Here is a 15052-nt window from a genome sequence, read left to right on the forward strand (position 1 = left end):
GTCCGAAGGCAGCTGCTGGATCACACCCAGGGACCGGCGTTCAAGCTTCCCAATTAACAGCGCCTTTTATTCCCGCATGAGGAGTTGGGAGCAATGAACCGCTCAGCCTTTATTCCTGGCCGGTGCCGCTGCCGGTGCCCAGAACGGCTCTGGGATGGGCAGTGGATGCAACGCCTCATCCGCAGGCTGACGGAGGGCTCTGTGCCACCCGCGGGCACTCCCAGCCCGAGCAGCCCTGGCAGCAGGGTGCAAAGCAGAGCCCTCACCCTCCAGCAATGCCCTGCCAGAGAATCACCAGGTTGGAAAGGACCCACTGGATCATCGAGTCCAACCATTCCTAACACTCCCTAAACCATGTCCCTCAGCACTTCATCCACCCGTTCCTTAAACACCTCCAGGGAAGGCGACTCCACCACCTCCCTCCCAGCAGCGATGGATCCCGGAGCTGATCCTGGTGTGGAAGATAAGCCAGAATCACTCGTTTCAACAAGAAATGCAACAGTTGTGGCTCTGATCCTCTCTCCAGAAGTAGCGCGCGCGGTTTTGTGTGCTGGGAGCGAGGCAAGGGCAGGGAAAAGCTGGATGCATTCATTGCTCATTACAGTTTTGCTCATTACAATATTGCTCATTACAATATTACTTTTCCCCTCTCCCCGTGCCCAGAGCTCAGGGCTGTGCACAGCAGCCGCTTTCCACCCCCCCAGCACAGGGCGCGTCGCAGCCCCACGTGCAGGGAAGGGGCTTGGCGCACACTTGCCTTGGAGGAGAAGGTACCCGAGAAACTCCTTCCTGAGGCGTAGCTGTCAAGGACCTGTGCTGTAAACGGCAGATGAGCCGTTCCTCCTGCGTGCAATCGCCCTGCGATCCTGTCCCCTCGTGTCCCCTTGCGTCCCAAGCGCGGGCACAGCCCACGCCGGCGGCTGACGCGCTGCCAGGCTGCAGCCCATCAGGGCTGGCGGGCGGTTCCACTCAGGTCCATCTCCAGCCTCTCCAGGCCATTACGGCGTGATGACAGCAATCTTCCCTCGCACCCATCAGCCCAGCACGCTGCCTTTTTCTATTGTGAGTGGGGAAAACAGAAAAAGACCCTTGCGCTCCTTTCCCAGCCCACCCCGCCTGCAGACTGTGGCTCCCCTTTAGATTCAGCCTCGCTGCTGGCTATCGTCATCCATACGATGGATACCGGCAATTTTCTCAATTAGGAGTTTTAATTGTATTATTTCAGGGGCTGTTTGTTCCGGGCAGTTTGGCTGCGTTTCCCAGGGCTGCCTTGAAGACTGCAACATGACTTTATCCTGTTGATCTGAGCAGGCGATGGTCAGAGCGAATCCTCCCAGGACAAATACACCGTTAGAAGGGAGCGAGCAGGAAAATCAGTGCCGGGGCTGTTCAGCCTCAGCACCAGAGCATCGTGTCCTCCCCTTGAAGGTGATGCAGACACGCAAGGGAGAGCGCGGTGCAGCATTGGTCCTTCAGACACGCTGAGGGTAGGAGAGCCCGAGCCTCCTGCCCACCAGCAGCTTCCCAGGAGCTGCTGCCTGGAACCCTGAGCCCCAGACCCATAGGGTGGCAGAGCAACCCATAACATCGTGGCACGACCCACAGCATCGTCCATGTGGACTGTGTTTTCCCGAGAGGAAAATGCAGGGAGCATCTAGAGGTGGCAGGTGGGGAGAGGCAGGACAGGAGGTAAGAGGAGGCACAGCAGCACCGGAGCAGCCCAGACACACCCCAGGGCATCTGCACTCTCTCGTTGTTATTGCAATGAAAGAGGAAAAAAAAAACATTTCTGGGAGCACGGTAGGAACAGGGAGAGAAGAGAGAGGAGACAAGGGGTGACAATCACAGCCCTGACAGCCTGTGTCCCCCTGCAAGGACCCATCCCATCTGGCACGAGGCACACGCAGCCCCTGGCACAGGGCATCCCCGGCGTCCCCACCACATCAACTCCACTTCCAGGGCTGCCGAGTCTTCTCCGAGCTGCAGCAGTTCTACGATGCTCCAACATCTTCATCACTTACTTCTTCCTCCGAGACGTCTTCTTCCTGGGCTTTGGACCTGTCGTCATCTTCCACTGGGGAGAGGAGATGCAGGGCTGAGCAGGACGGGGTGGCCCTGACCCCCTGGCGGGAGGCAGAACCCCCGGCTGCACCCCCAGCAATCCCACTACATCCTGGGAGTGGGAGCACAGACACCATCCCACCCCGCACGGCAGCGAAGGCAGAGCGGAGATCCAGCATGGACCACCGTGCCAAGCCCATGAATGGATACAAGCATTCATCCCCTCCGCCGCCCGGCAATCCCCCCATCCCTGGGGCGAAGCAGCCCTGCTGAGGCCACCAGCTGCCACCAAAGCCACCACGAGACCCATGGAGCATCCGCAGTGCTGCCCCACACACTCACAGGTGAGGTACTGCCCACTGAGATAGACCGGCCCAGCGCCACACTTGAGCACGAAGCGGACGGGAGGGACCAACTCCAGACCTTTGAGGCTGATCTGCAAAGAGTCAGAGCTCAGAGACCCCCGACCCCAACCCTGGGTGAAGATACCGCCCCAGGGCCAGGGGCTGCGCGTTTGGCTGCCCTTACCGTGGGGAGCACCGAGGGCCGCAGAGCCGCGATGGGCACCGGCTTGTGCTTCCCATAGGTGTTTTTGGAGTCAACGGCCACTACGTGCAGCTCATCCGTAGCGTCAGCCCCCAGGCAGATCTGCGGAGCCGAGCAGAGACCCCGGGGTGGGTGCCCGGCCAGCTGGAGCTCAGGCTCATTCCGATGGGCTCTCATCGGATCTCACCGTTTTCAGCAGGACCAGGTGCTCCAAGAAGTCATTGTCCTCCTTCACCACGCAGCTCTGGGTGTCCGCGTTCAGCCGGCAGCCTGCGGAGACACAGCATCGCCCGTGCACACGTGAGCTGCTCGTGCAAGCCTCGGGCGAGCCCGGAGCAGGGAGGAGGCTTTCCCAGCACACACAGCACGGGAAAGGGGGGAACTCCCCATGCACACCCATCCCATCCATGGTCACGGTCTCCCCCTGACTCCTGCCATCAGATCCCACCAGAGCAGCCCAGGGCAGCTCCGTACCCCACGGGGCAGCGACGGGCCTCTCCAACAGCGACCTGGAGAAGGACGAGGAGCTGCTCATCCTCCACAGCAGATCCAGCACTGGCGGCAGGATCCAGTTCCTACGAGACAAACATGAGAGAGAACAGCGTTTGGCTGGTCTGGGGCAGAAACACAAGGAAGAAACGTGACTTTGGAGCACTGAGAGCAACCTCTCCAGTCCCAGGAGCCCAGAGCCAGGACAGCAGCATCCGGGCAGCTCACACCAGCACTCCAGCTGGAGCCTTCATCCAGGGTAGCATTGCTATAAAACCGTCTGGGGAAAGAAAAAGCTGGTTAAACGCCTTTACAGACAAACCCAAGAGGATGAGCAGCCTCCCTGCTGCAGGGGAGCACCGTACGCAGAGGCAGCTCGGGGCAGTCGGTGCCCCCTCCAGCACCGAGTGGTTTTGGTTCACCAGAGCAGCCACAGCCTCGGGGAGCATCGAGTGCAGAGAGAGCATTTGGAATCCTCCCACCACCACCCCAGCACCGAGGGCTTTGCCAGTATTAGTGTTTAATCCCACAGCAGAGGGACTGGGGTAGCGAGGGGAGCTGCCCCTGCCCAGCAGCCCCAAGGGACTGGGGGGGCTCATTGTGCCCCATTTGCTGCCAGCAGCCCGTACCCGGCTGGGATGAGCAGCACAGAGGGACACGAGCACCCACGAGCAGCTCCGGCAGCCACTGGAGCAAAGAGGGACCCAGGGAGGTGCAGCTTAGTTGGGAATGCAGTGCAGGTGGGAATGCAGTGCAGGTGGGAATGCAGTGCAGGTGGGAATGCAGTGCAGGTGCTTCGGGAGCTCAGGTGACACCAATGCACCCACTCTCACCACCACCCACTCCACCTGGAGCAGGCAGAGAAGCTCCTTTGAGCAGCTTTAGCCTGATTAGAGGTGAGGACACCACCCCTGCCATGCAGAGACATGGGACCCCCCCATCTCCCAGGACAGCCCCCCCCCCCACCTGCCCGGAGCTTGCTGCCCTCTGGGAAGTTACTCATTAACACAGCAGCTCTTGGGGCACTAACAAACATCTCCTGCGCTGTGTCCTCTCAGCAGGTCACTCAGGGTACCTCGGGCAGGATGAAACCATGGAGGGTGCTGGGGGCACGCAGGACCTGGTTGTGCTCAGGGTCAGCTGCAGGGATCGGAGACCAGGATCCAAGGAACCATCAAACCGACGTCTGAAGCTCTACGATGGAAAGAACTTCCAAGAGCTGCGTTTCCCTCTTTATTTAATGATTTCATCCTTGCTGGGTATTAAAAGCAAAATGTATCCTATAAGGAGATCTCAGCAGAGCAGAGCCCCAACATCCCAGTCCCTGGGGCTGCAGCCGGACCCCGCAGGCTCCAGCTGGGATCTCCCCGGCACCAGGAGGTGGCACTGGGCACCTCTCACAGCGCCCTGGGCAGGGACAGGGCAGCTCCAGGCGCTCTGGGTGTATGGGGTGCCCTGACACCCCCAGCATCACCCTGGCACAGGGCTCTCTGCTGCTCCCAAAACAAGCGTTCACAGTGGTATCAAACCTCCTGAATGATGGTGGGAGGGTGATGCCGATTTTCTGGTGCGTTGCCAGGCTGGCAGATACGTCGGGGGCACAAAGCTCCCCCCTGAGCCACAGGGCTGGCACCGCCTGCCCTTTCGGGGCGCGGGGAGCTGGAAGAAGCATCCCTCTGCCTGGCACCGATTCGAAGGCACCGCAGGGTTTCGAACCTTTGTTTCTCCTTTATTTGAAGGGAGACAAAACAGACACGCGCTTTACAGTTACCGTGACATATTTACAACCAACAAACACCATCCCCAAAAGTCGCTGCGTGGCGTGGGCACGTGGTGCCCATCTGGACACGCACATCCCGAGCTCCGCTCGCATGGCAGCGTGCACAGAGGAGCCCCCGCAGCGTCTTGGGGCTGCACTGGCCCAGCTGCCTCCACCCCGGCAGCACCAAGAGGTTTAAAGCAAGAACTTTGCCTTCCTGCCCTCGCCCCACTGCCCCGAGTTCCAGAACAGCACGCAGGGTCCTCACGGTGGAAACTCCTCTCCTACAATGCTCTCCCTGCTGCTGCTCCTCCAGCTTCATCCAAGCACCCCCTGACCCCTGAGCAGCATGGAAACACGGACACCGGCCCCAAATGGAGAGGGAGAAACAGGAGGAGGTTTGGTAAGGGTATAATTCACATTTTTGGTCCAGTTCCCCCTGCATCCCTTGCTCCCCTGTGCTTTTCCTTTGCTAAAGGTATCGCCGCGTGTCCCGGCGTTGCAGCCACCCCTGGGAGCGCAGCGGGTGGGCAGGGATGGAGTGGAGATCCTGGAAAGGGCTCATGCCTGCAAGAGGCTCTTCTGCCTTCCTTACGGGCTGTCCAAAACCTGTCTGAGTCCAGGATGACTGTTGGGAGAGCAGAGCTGCTGGCCTGGGCATCCCGATGCCAGGAAGCACTTGGGTTGGGAGCTCGTCCTGGTCTGCACCGGGAGCACAGGCACGACCCCAAGGCTGCGATTCCTCTTGGCCAGAGGGTCGGGAGCTCTTTCCTAGCGGCCCCAGTCCTTCAGCATCAACAGCACAGACCCTCACGGAGAGCCCCTCTCCAGGTCGATGCGTGCACCCGAGGGTCCTTCCAGCGCCGTCACCCCCAGCACTGCTCCTCTGTCCCCTTCGCAACGCCCGTCCCTGCAAGACGAGGGTGAGAGGCGATGCAGCATCAACGCACGCGGCTCAGCCCGCGGCGCGCAGCCCCGGGACACGGACCCAAAGGCGCTGGAGGGGGAGAAAGGGGAGCAGCACGCAGGGAGGGAGATCCAGAGCTGGAGAAGGGCAAAAAGCACCGTGTGTAAGGTCTGGAGCTTGTGAGCCAATGCAACAACTCCAGTGGGGGTTAAAGCATCCTCGGGCAGGCGGGGAGGCGTCAGCAGACACCAGGCTCACGTGCCCGACAGCGGGCAGCTGCCTGCGGGGCGGCCAAGGGCTGCGCTCCCCCAGGGAAGAGAGCGGCCAACGCGGGCAGAGGAGACGCGGAGAGGGATGGACGACTGCCCCGACGCCGCCGGACAAGGGGAAGCATACTCACTCTCTTCTCAGCTCTCGGGTGCTCCCGGTCAGATGGAAGGACCTGTGGGTGTCTCGCTGCCGGCAAACCTTAAACGGGAGAGCGCAGTGTGTGAAGAGCCCAGACCTTCCCCATGATTTACCGACCCATGTGCCCAGGATGGATGAATCCTTCCTCAGATTGTGCAGCTTCAGAAAATGCTTTCTGATGCCTTTCTCTGCACATCTCTGCCAAGGGCAGCTCTGCCTGCACGCGCTGGTGGGCACCTCTCCTGCCTTGGGGCATCAGGAGGGGGAGTCGGACCAGGAAATCTGGCTAAAATCCACAGTAACTAAAATAATTCAAATCTTGTCGCACTAATGAAAACTCAGGAAGGGGGAAACCCACCCTGTAATTCACAGAATGAGCTGAAGACCCCACAAAGGGGCACTGGCCAAGCATTGCCACCGCATCGCCTCCCTGGCTGCCCCCCAGGAAACCCATCTCCACCCGCAGGGCGGACAGCAGCGAGGGACGGAAGGCGATGAAATAAATTCCCTCTCCAGAATTACACTCTGTCAGAGGGCAAAGGGACCCACAGGGACCGGGCTGGCGACAGCAACCCCCCCGCCTCACCCCCATGCTTTCCTCCTTTAACAGCAGAAAGGGGGAGAAGGGGGAAAGGAAGGGGGGGGGGGGGGCGCAATTTCAGGCTTTGGAATACATTCCTGTCCCTGTGCACCCCCAGGAACAGCAGAGCCCATCCTGGCAGGCTGGGGGGTTCCCCAGGCAGGGATACGGTGGGACTGGGCGGGGACCCCGGCTTTGCAGCCCGGTGGTGGGGATGGGGGTTTAGGGGAACCTAAAGGCAGAGAACAGCACTCCCAGCTCTCCATCCCAGTGCCTCTCTAACACATCCCTGGAGCCTCCCTCTCTTCTAGTTCCAGGGTCTCCCTCCCCTCTGGCTCCAGGGCTTCCCTCCCTTCTCGCTCCAGCATCTCTCTCCCCTCTCGCTCCAGTGTCTCCCTCCCTTCTGGTTCCAGGGTCTCCCTCTATTCTTGCTCCAGGGTCTCCCTCCCCTCTGGCTCCAGGGTCTCCAGGCTCTCCGGCTCCACACTGCACCAAACCCCAGCCCCGATGCCGACATCCTCCCCAGTTGCACCCCAAAGGACTGATCCTCCGGAGCCCCCTGAGCAAGCGTCTGTGGGTACCTACTCATCAAACTGTGAGCACAGCGTGGTCTGGGTGCCCTGTGGCTGGGACTCGCCCAGGGGCCGCTGCCGGTGGCCACTGCCCTGGGACTGACCGTTCTCCTCCATCCGGCTGCTGCCGCCGCTGCCCCCAGCATCGCCGTCCTCCCAGGGGTGCCCGGGGGCCACCGCCTTGCTGTCATCCGAGGGGCCCCCCCGGGGGCTGAAGGCACAGGGGCAGCGCTGGAGGTCCTGCGAGACGGCGTGGAGCCGTCGGTCAGCACGGCGTGGGCAGCACAGCAGCTTGCGGAAGGCGCTCCTGAAGTCAGGGCTGCGACAGTAGATGATGGGGTTGAAGGCTGAGTTGACGTAGCCCAACCAGTTGAGGAAGAGGAAGACCCGATCTGGCACCAGCGGCCGGCAGAAGACCTTGATGATGTTGGCCACGAAGAAGGGCAGCCAGCAAAGCGTGAAGGTGCCCATGATGATGCCCAGGGTCTTGAGCGCCTTGTGTTCCTTGATGGCCAGCAGACGGGACGGCCGTCTCCGCCGGCTGCTCCTGGAGCTGGGGGGCTCCTGCAGGAACCTCACCTTGTCCTTACCGATGAGGTGGACGTGCCGCGTGGCCACGGCGAAGACACGCACGTAGACAAAGATCATGACGAGCAGGGGCACGTAGAAGGAGATGGTGGAGGAGATGATGGCGTAGGTCATGTTGGTGACAAAGTCGCAGCAGCGCGGGTCGTCATAGCAGCGCATCGCCTGCTCATCCGCCCCGTCCCGCCACCAGTGGTTCATGATGGGCAGGAAGGAGATGAAGGCGGAGATGGCCCACACCAGGCACACCACGGCCCGCGCCCTGCTCTTGGTCACCAGCGCCTCGTACTGCAGCGGCGACGTGATGGCGAGGTAGCGATCCACGGCGATGGCGCACAGCGTCTCGATGCTGGCCGTGACGCACAGCACGTCCAGCGAGGTCCACAGCTCGCACACCACGGCGCCGTAGGGCCAGTGGCCGCTCAGCAGGATGGTGGCCCCCGGCGGCACCACCAGCAAACCCATGATGAGGTCGGCGCAAGCCAACGAGGTGACGAAGACGTTGGTCATCGTCTGCAGACGCGGCGTCTTGGCGATGGCCACGATGACCAGCAAGTTGCCGACCACGATGACCAGCACGGTGAGGCTCAGGGCGGCCCCCACCGCCCACTGCCTGCCCAGGCTGGGGGTCCCGCGGCACTCGCCCGGCGCCGCAGCCCCCCACGCGCTGCCGTTGCCCGCGGGCACCGCACTCATCGCCGCCCGGGGGCGCGGAGCGGAGCTGCCGGGGCTGCCGGGGCTGCCGGGGCTGCCGGGGCTGCCGGGGCTGCCGGGGCCGGGCTGCCCTCCGGCATCCGAGGGGAGGAGCGGGATTTAAAGGACGGGGGCGGCCCCGGGCTGCCCCTCAGCGGACAGCGAGGAGAGAGGGGAGAGGGGGGAGAGAAAGGGGGAAGAGAGGGAGAGAGAGGAGCATCCTTGCCGTGTGCCCTGCCCCCCGCCCGGCGACCCTCATCCTGCCCCCCAGCCCCTCGCCTTGCCCCCCAGCCCCTCATCCTGCCCCCCAGCCCTTTGCCTTGCCCCCCAGACCCTCATCCTCCCCACCAGCCCCTCATCCTGCCCCCCAGACCCTCGCCTTGCCGCCCCAGACCCTTTCCTTGCCCCCCCAGACCCTCATCCTGCCCCCCAGCCCCTCGTCGTGCCCCCCAGCCCCTCGTCGTGCCCCCCAGACCCTCATCCTGTCTCCCAGACCCTCACCTTGCCCCCCAGCCCCTCATCCTCCCCACCAGCCTCTCATCCTGTCCCCCAGACCCTCATCCTGCCCCCCAGACCCTCGCCTTGCCCCCCAGCCCCTCGTCCTGTGCCCCTCACCACGACCTCCAGCCCCCCCACCGTGCATTCCAGCCCCTCTCTGTGTGACCCTCTTCCTGTGCCCCTCACCGTGCCCTCCAGCCCCTCACTCTTTACCCCTCTCCATGCGCACCAACCCCTCTCTGTACGACCCTCACCATGGGCTCCAGCCACTTGCTCTGCACCCCTCACCGTGCCCTCCAGCCCCTCTCTCTGTGACTGACCCTCACCGTGCCCTCCAGCCCCTCTCTGTGTGACCCTCACCGTCCCCTCCAGCCCCTCTCTGTGTGACCCTCACCGTGCCCTCCAGCCCCCTCCTGTGTGCGCTGGGCCCTCTCTGCGCACCCCTCGCCGCACGCTCCGGTCCTTCTCCCCACATCTCATCTTGCACCTCTTACCCTAAACCCCTCCCCGTGCACCCCAGGACTTTGGCTGCCCCTCTTCGTGCACCTCTCCGGCTCTTCCTGGGCAGGACAGGCTGTCGCTGGTGGGGACACCGACACCCCTGTCCCCCCAACACCGGCAGAGGGGTGTTGCGATGACAGCCCCACTCCAAAAGACGACACCCACGGTCACTACTTCACTCCCACATTTACTGCCTAAACCTCTTTCCCAGATGCTGGAGCAGAGCTTTCTCGCTCTCCTCCTACATCTGGGTGGGTGCTGGTGTTCCGGAGACCCCCACTTTCTTCTCCACACATAGGAATGGGGAGTCACCTCAGACTGGGAGGCACTGGGCTGCCCTCAGCGCCGCTCCTCCTGCGCAGGCTCCAACGCGGGTAATTTTTGTCGCTATCAGCTATTTATACAAACACTGGAACTTCTAAGGCAGACGCTCTCCAAAAATGGCATTTTGAAGTTTCGGCCAAATGGGGGAATGTTGACAAAGACGGAAAAAATATGTGTAAAAAATTATCCAGTTGGCATTTCTTCCCATTCATGAGCTACAAACCAGAGCCCGTTTTACAAGCTTGATCTTTACAAGACTGTTTTGGGTTTCCAAAGCAGTCAGACATGGGTTTGATGCAACCCTTTCAGCTCCCAGCTCTTGCGGGCTTGGATCGAACCTTGTGTTTGCTCTTTTCAGAGCTATTTTTCTCCCCAGGAATAGCACATGGCACAAGCGAGGTGTGTGCTGGAAAGTCATTGTCCTCTCCGTGTAGCGGCACAGGTAACTCCAGCATCGGCACAGAGCCACCGCTGGGCTTTGTGTCTGCAAAAGAAGAGCATCTGGGGAGTGTCCGTGGGTATTGAGGGCGTTGGAGTTGGCTCCACGGAGCCGGCAGAGGCTGAGTGTGGGGCGAGGATGCCCAGCTGTGTTCACAGCTCTGCCACCACCCTGATGAGTGTCCAGGAGCTCCTTATCCTTGTCTGTGCTTCCCACCCTCACCTCCGCTAACGCGGCGTGCACCCACCCGGCCAAGCAGGGCTGCACCCCGGCTCCGGGGCACTGAGAGGGTGGTGGGGCTCAGCCCCAGGGGTTTCACAGCACCTTCTGCCACAGGTGGTCCCTCACACCATGGTCAGACCTTCTCCACACACCGGACCCTGGAGGGGAGCGCTCCCACCATATTCAGAGCGGATAACGGACAGACGCTGCCCATGGTGGGACAAACAGCCCGGCTCTCTCGACGTGCTGGAGCAGGCACACAAACCACCGCTCCGGCTGCCCTCCCTGGCCCTGAAATAAGACTTTTCCTCCCACTCCCAGGCAGGAGAGCCCAGCTCCCTCCTCCTTCCCCAAGGAGCAGATCCGACTGGGGAGAGGAAGGGAGAGTCCCAAGCATTTCAATCAAGGCAGGGGAAGTAACGTGGCTCGGCATCTTTGTCCCAGATTAACAGCTGGAAAAGCTGCAGGACAGAGATGCTGAGTCTCGCCCAGCCCTGTCCCCCATCCCCTCTGCTCTACAGCCTCAATCCGAGTCCCCACAGTGCTGGAGACGGGGGGCTGCCTGTCCATCCTGAGGCATTCCCAGGAGCATCCGTGCAGGGAGCGGAGCAGGAGAGGCACTGCTGCAGCCGGAGAGGTGCAGTTCAGCTTTGCACCAGTAACAGACCATGCCAGGGCCCCTCCTGAGCCAGGCTTGTGTTGCAAAGTGTTGCCCATCCACGGAATTCAGAGCCAGAGCTGCGCTGGCGCAAGTCCCCAGCCCAGAGCAAAGGGCAAGGGCAGCTGCAGAGGTTCCGCAGCTCAGCCTGGCAGAGCCACGAGCACCAGCACCCCCACAGCCTCAGCAGCATTTGCTCCCCAAGCAGGTTTCCAAAGGTTTCCCCAAGCAGTTGCACTCTCTAGGAACGGCACAGCACCCTTCCTCCTGGCTCGCTCGCCCCAGCCTCGCCCGAGCAGCCTCAGCAACCACGAATGCCCTGAAGAACTTCAAGATATGAATTACTAATGCAAACGCCACGTGGAAACACCCAGGCGGGCACAGGGCAGCAGGCTCAGACCCTGCAGGTGGGACAATCCCTGCTCAGAGCTGCAATCCGCAGCTTCCCCACAGCCCTGTCCACACTGTACAAGATTCCCTGGACCCACCCCACCCCTCAACGCTCTGTGGGGCTGATGAGATCCCCCCCTCTGCAGTAAACCCACAACATAAAGCCATACCCGGTGCCACCAGAGACAGCCCCCGGTCCCTGCCAGGCTGCCTGTCACAGCACTGGCTGCCACCAGGGTCCCACCATCTCCCCAGCATCTTTTATCCCTCCCTAATCCTCAAATGCCTCCCAGGTGGAGGGGGCTGCATCCCAGTTCAGCATTAACCCCTCATGCTCAGGCAATGGGTGAGATGGGGCTGTCTTGGCTGCAGGGAAGACCCAGGGCCATGGGGGACACTTGGGGACAGCCCAGGAGGTCGGTGAGGACCGTGTGATGTTCTAACCTCTCCCTGAGCAAGAGCTGCTCAAGGAGCATCATTTCACCCCGAGCCCCCTGGGCTGCTTGGTGCGGCGCAGGGAGGGAGCCCCGCGATCCGTGGGGTGGGCAGGGGGCCAGGCAAAGGCTTTTGGCAGCGGGTCCTGCCCTGCGTTTCACATCCGCAGCCGGAGTTAGCATGGGGCTCTCCTCACTGAGGCTTCAGGAATAGTTTCCATATCGGCTTCACGGATCTTGCTTTGAAGTTGTTTGGGATTATCTGTCATCGCATTTCCTTGTCAGCATATAAACACGATGGGAAGAAGCTCCGGCCGCTGGGTACTGCCTGTCCCGGGAAGCCTGGAGGAAGCTGGACATAAACTCTCAGCTCTCTATAAACCCTCCTGCCCCAGTAAATGGAATTATAGCACTGGGAGCCGTGGCACCGCATCAGCCAGGGCTCAGGCATGGGCAGGGAAGAATCCCCTGTGTCAGAACAATAAAAAATGATAAAAATATGCTGTTTCCCCAGCTACCATGTGAACCACTGGCTTTAGAGAGTGGGGCAGCCAAGACACACTCCGTACCCTGTCATACCTGTGAAGGGAAACATATTTTCCTTTGCAGGGCTGCATGTATCTCACATTTACAGGGGTTTAAGCGGGGTTTGTGCTTTGCATCTGGGGCAGCTTATGAACAGTCACACGTCCTGTAGATCTGTCGACCCGGCTCCTGCCCCAGTGCAGCCTCCCCAGACCACGGTAGAGCACGGGGGTGATCGCAGTCCCTGGTAGCCCATGGCAAAGCATTGGGGTGATCCTGGTCCCCTGGCAGCCCATGGCAAAGTATTGGGGTGATCCCGGTCCCCTGGCAGCCCATGGCAAAGCATAGGGGTGATCCCAGTTCCTGGTAGCCCATGGCAAAGCATTGGGGTGATTGCAGTCCCTGGTAGCCCATGGCAAAGCATTGGGGTGATCCCGGTCCCCTGGTAGCCCATGGCAAAGCATAGGGGTGATCCCGGTCCCCTGGTAGCCCATGGCAAAGCATAGGGGTGATCCTGGTCCCCTGGCAGCCCATGGCAAAGCATAGGGGTGATCCTGGTCCCCTGGCAGCCCATGATGGAGCACAGGGGTGATTCCAGTCCCCTGGTAGCCCATGGCAAAGCATAGGGGTGATGCCGAACCCCTGGTAGCCCATGGCAAAGCATTGGGGTGATCCCAGTCCCCTGGTAGCCCATGGCAAAGCATAGGGGTGATCCCAGTCCCTGGTAGCCCATGGCAAAGCATAGGGGTGATCCTGGTCCCCTGGCAGCCCACGATGGTGCACAGGATGATCCCCATCTCTGGCAGAGCACGGGGGTGACCCCGGTCCCCGAGCCGGCACACAAGCCCCGGCACTGCCAGCCGGCTCTGGTCAAGCCGTGCTCCCACAGCGATGGGGTTGGAGCCCAGTGCACCCCGAGTTCCCGCATAGTCGGGAAGGCAAGCAGCCGCCTGACGCGCTCACATCCTGTTTTCCAGTCGAAGCTCCTGGGACCAAATGCATCGATAATGATGAAAGAGGCAGAGTGTACCCTGGGTACCGAGAAGGTCAAAGCCCGCTGCTGGCTGCCTGCGCAGGCAGGGCTGAGGTCACTCCACTCGCTGTTTATTAGCTCGTTCCCACAGTGTTTTTCCCTCCGGCCGCACCGCTTTGGTGCCTTCCAGGGCGAAGGATGGGACCAGGCAGGGCTGGTGGGAACCCCCTTTCCTTGCCTGGGGCACCCCAGGGTGGCTTTGGGGACAGACGGGGCGGGAGGGGTGGGAAAGCTGGAACGGTGAGTGCAGTTTGTTACCCCTCATGGTGGTGAGCACCATCGCTTCCACCAAAGAGGAGATGGAGGCAGGGATCTCGCTGCCGGGGCCAATCCTGCCCTGCCCATGTGCCTCTGCCCGAGGCTGTGGCAGCGTTGTGAGAATTAGGGAAAGGAGCATCGAGATCCTGAAACCCAGCCAGGGTCAAAGGCTACGCTAAAGCAACCTCAGGTCCTTTTCCTGCCCCCCCAAATCCCTGTGCAATTACATTTTCAGATTAAAAACAAAATAAGCCCCATAATAACACTCTTTTCTTTCCCATGTTGCTGCAGAAAAGGCTGCGGCAGCAGCCGGAGCGATGCCTGCGGACAGCTATTCCCAATTCCTACCATTTTTAACACACCTCACAGCAGGATTTCATTCCTGACACTTCCCATCTCCCTCCAGCTGCACAGACCCAGAGAAATGAGGGTCCTCGTGCTGCCGCCGAGGTCTGCCAAGGTTTTGCAGCCGTTGTCACAATTCCTTCTCCATCGTTTCTGGTTTTCCTGCAGTTATTGCTAAAGGAAAAAAAAAGGGGGGAGGGGGAAGGCGAAGAAGTTTGCAGTTACTTTGGGCTGAATTTCACAAAAAGTGTGGAAAGTGTCGTGAATAAATGTCAGCCGCGAAAATAACATCGATGGCTGTGAAGAAAAGAACATCGATGGATGAAGCTCCCGCAGAGGCTTCCAAGGAAAGGAGCCGTAGCCCAGCGGTGGGTTTCCCAGCTTTGTTCCCCCCGCGGGGCAGCAGGGCAGGGGCCAGCCCCGCTTTTGGGGAGAAAAGGCTGTTTTTGGGGGAAACTGGTCAGGGATGCGGGCACAGGTCCCGCGCTGGCACGGAGGCACCGAATCTCCATAGCCCCAAGCGGAGCCGCCGGCCAGCCCGGCCGTGGCCGCAGGACACCAGCCAGACCTCCACGTGCCGCTTTGGTGTCGGAGCTCCCCGCCCCGGGCACCGCAGCTGGAGCACCGGATTGTACCCCACCACCTCATCGCACCCTCGCCTCCCCTCCTGGGTTTGACCCCGCCAGCCGGGGCGAGCGCTGGTTGCGCAGTGCCACGGTTGGGTTTGCTTCCAGACCGAGGTGTTTGCGGAGTGGGAAAAGAACAACAACAACTCGGAGGAGGAGGAGGAGGAGGAGGAGAAGGTCAGGCGTTTCTCCTCTGGCT

At 61.1% G+C, this 15052-nt stretch overlaps 2 protein-coding genes across 4 annotated transcripts; both read right to left on the reverse strand.

Moving 5' to 3' along the window:
- Positions 1 to 1593: 1593 nt before the first annotated feature.
- On the reverse strand, positions 1594 to 3742 carry LOC104068571 (nucleoplasmin). Of its 3 annotated transcripts, XM_054049619.1 has the most exons (6): positions 3273 to 3742; positions 3082 to 3182; positions 2795 to 2877; positions 2590 to 2709; positions 2404 to 2497; positions 1594 to 2074 (listed from the first exon to the last, which is right to left on the reverse strand). In XM_054049619.1, exons 2-6 carry the CDS (start codon positions 3140 to 3142, stop codon positions 1992 to 1994), a joined length of 441 nt encoding a protein of 146 aa, XP_053905594.1. In that variant the 5' UTR covers positions 3143 to 3182; positions 3273 to 3742; the 3' UTR covers positions 1594 to 1991. The 3 variants fall into 3 exon arrangements, with proteins under 3 accessions (XP_053905594.1, XP_053905593.1, XP_053905592.1); XM_054049618.1 differs by having other exon boundaries at positions 2795 to 3182; XM_054049617.1 differs by having other exon boundaries at positions 2795 to 3742.
- Positions 3743 to 4223: 481 nt separating this feature from the next.
- On the reverse strand, positions 4224 to 8650 carry ADRB3 (adrenoceptor beta 3). The gene is made up of 3 exons (XM_054049774.1): positions 7336 to 8650; positions 6163 to 6230; positions 4224 to 5765 (listed from the first exon to the last, which is right to left on the reverse strand). Exons 1-2 carry the CDS (start codon positions 8601 to 8603, stop codon positions 6191 to 6193), a joined length of 1308 nt encoding a protein of 435 aa, XP_053905749.1. The 5' UTR covers positions 8604 to 8650; the 3' UTR covers positions 4224 to 5765; positions 6163 to 6190.
- Positions 8651 to 15052: the final 6402 nt, after the last annotated feature.

Source organism: Cuculus canorus, chromosome 26 (assembly GCF_017976375.1).
Source record: "Cuculus canorus isolate bCucCan1 chromosome 26, bCucCan1.pri, whole genome shotgun sequence".
In the NCBI taxonomy this organism is placed as follows: domain Eukaryota; kingdom Metazoa; phylum Chordata; class Aves; order Cuculiformes; family Cuculidae; genus Cuculus; species Cuculus canorus.